This window comes from Hippocampus comes, unplaced genomic scaffold (assembly GCF_001891065.2).
Source record: "Hippocampus comes isolate QL1 unplaced genomic scaffold, H_comes_QL1_v1.1 scaffold148, whole genome shotgun sequence".
Classification (NCBI taxonomy): Eukaryota; Metazoa; Chordata; class Actinopteri; order Syngnathiformes; family Syngnathidae; genus Hippocampus; species Hippocampus comes.
In genome coordinates, this window is record NW_017805006.1 from 216,088 (window position 1) to 218,241 (window position 2,154).

General features: G+C 46.2%; 1 protein-coding gene across 5 annotated transcripts in view; it reads right to left on the minus strand.

Annotated features, from left to right (window-relative positions):
* elmo1 (engulfment and cell motility 1 (ced-12 homolog, C. elegans)) overlaps positions 1-2,154 on the minus strand; it is a 25,632-nt gene that overhangs the window by 1,811 nt on the left and 21,667 nt on the right. For 4 of the 5 annotated variants that reach the window (XM_019859809.1, XM_019859837.1, XM_019859817.1 and 1 more), the window contains 3 exons: positions 1,490-1,653; positions 1,183-1,304; positions 11-118 (listed from right to left, as the gene is read on the minus strand). In XM_019859809.1, coding sequence (XP_019715368.1) covers positions 11-118; positions 1,183-1,304; positions 1,490-1,653 — 394 coding nt within the window. The remainder of the gene's footprint in view (positions 1-10; positions 119-1,182; positions 1,305-1,489; positions 1,654-2,154) is intronic. The other variant, XM_019859827.1, reaches the window with a different exon arrangement.

Consider the following 2,154-nt stretch of genomic DNA (forward strand, 5'->3'; position numbering starts at 1 on the left):
GGGTGCTCACATTTGTCCTGCAGAGAGTCGTGGGGTACCTCCCCTTGGGGACTCTCCTCAAGGTCCCCGTAGTGCAGGACCTTGTGGTTGGGCGAAAGCCGGCAGTACCAGAATTTGTCTAGAAGCGGGACGAAAACATGGAGCCGGATAGAGATGAGTCATTTAAGCGCTAACAGCAAACTGGTGACTGTAAATACCGTATTGGCCCGAATATACACGGCCCCAATTATAAGACGACCCCCCTCTTTTTCAAGACTCAAGTGTGAAAAAAGACTTTTTGAACACCAAATTAATATTTATACAGAAAATAATTACAGTACATCTGAAACAAATGATTCTTAACAATATATTTGAGAGAAAAAGCATGTTATTTTGCCTCATTCAAATCTAAAGTGCAATCACATTCGTAAATGAATGGCTTCTGGTTTTTGAAATGTAAATAACTTCTCCTCAGCTGCCGGTTAACCTGGCCGATCTTCGACCCACTTTTCTCCAGATTGTCGCTACGTTTCTCCATTTTCTGTTCTCTCTTTTATTATTTTCTTCTCTTTTCCTTCTTACTGCTATTTTTTATTTTTCTTCTTCGTGCTACCACGATTTTTATTTTTATTCTTTGTGGCAGGGGTTCACTTTGGCCTGGGGAGTCAAGTTCAGCATTCGCTTCATTGATATCTGGCGCCAACTAGCGTCGTGAATGGGTATAATGTCTAGACCCCGAATATAAGACGCCCCCCACTTTTTCAGTCTTATTTCAATGCAAAAAAAAAAAAAAGTCTTATATTCGGGCCAATACGGTAGATGACGTTTGTTGAGTGCTAGCCGAGGGAGGAAGCAGGATGACGTTCTCGGATGGTAACTCGTGCTCAGGCACCCTAGGCCTGGAAAAGACACTTTTGGTGGCTCTGGTCCACAGGGAGCAGACAGATCTGTGGGCGGTGTGGAGGATGCTAGCAACTGTGCGTTTGTTGTGTACACAAGTCCATATGATGGTCCAAAATGCGACATGCTTATTAGCTGCGCGGACGAAGTGGCTGGGGAGAAGGGAAGTCTCAGCTTCCCTTGCTGAAAAGCTGCCGCCTCCGCGACCCCACACCGGATTAGCGAGAGATCACGGATAGATGGAACTACTTCGAGGCTCTGGTAGCTAACGACAGCGGCTAATAGCTCATGCTAGCATGTCACCTTGTCTCCTGCGACTGCTGATCTTCCTGAAGCACGTCCCTTCACACAGTCGATTGAGCCTCTGCTGTTTGATCAGCTCCATAATCTCCGGCTGGATCTTCTCCTTCAGCTCCCTGCACCAACAACACATGGACACCGGAATACGTTAGCAACCCGTCACACGCACGCATGCTCACGCAGAAATGTCATCTTGTTTGATTGAAAACCTTTTTTAGTTTTTATACAGATGCATTAGACAGCTGCTAAAAATAGGATTGAATGTAAGACACACACACACAAACATGTATCGTGTGATTCGCCGACTCACAGGATGGGTCGGGACTGGAAGTCCTCCTGATTCATCCTCTCCGACTGTCGTATCTTGAGGATCTCGGCGTAGCTCAGGTTCTGCAGGCGGCTCTTGAACTGGTCCAGCGAGTTAGGCTTCAGCGTCAATGCTCTCATGATCTGCTCCCGCACCACCTGCATGACCTACGCCACAGGAAAGAGGGGGGTCGGAAGCTCAACTTCAGAGGCGAATCTCGTAATTGGGTCGGGGACAACATGACGAGCTGCCCACTGTCGTATCCGCTGCCCCCGAAAGGGCTAAATACAGTGATCCCTCACTTATCGCGGTTAATGGGGACCGCGATAAGTGAAAAACCGCGATGGACCGTTGGCTCCCTGACTAGGAATTTTTATATGTATGTGGGTACCAGCATGGTTAAAATATGCAACAGTATTTATTATTTACATATTTGAGACAAAGACTACAGCAGTATGCATATTTACTAAAATCTTTAATTATAAAACCTTTTACAGTAAATAACATTCATCAGCATTGCCTTTGGAGAGAGACCAAGAGACTTGTGTTACTCTCACTTTATGCTGCTCTGACAGTGGAGCCGCCGTTAGCCTCCAGCTAGCTGATGGAACCAATCATGCGTACAGCCATACACAAAACCTCTGTGTCATTTGTCATTTTTCTCTGCA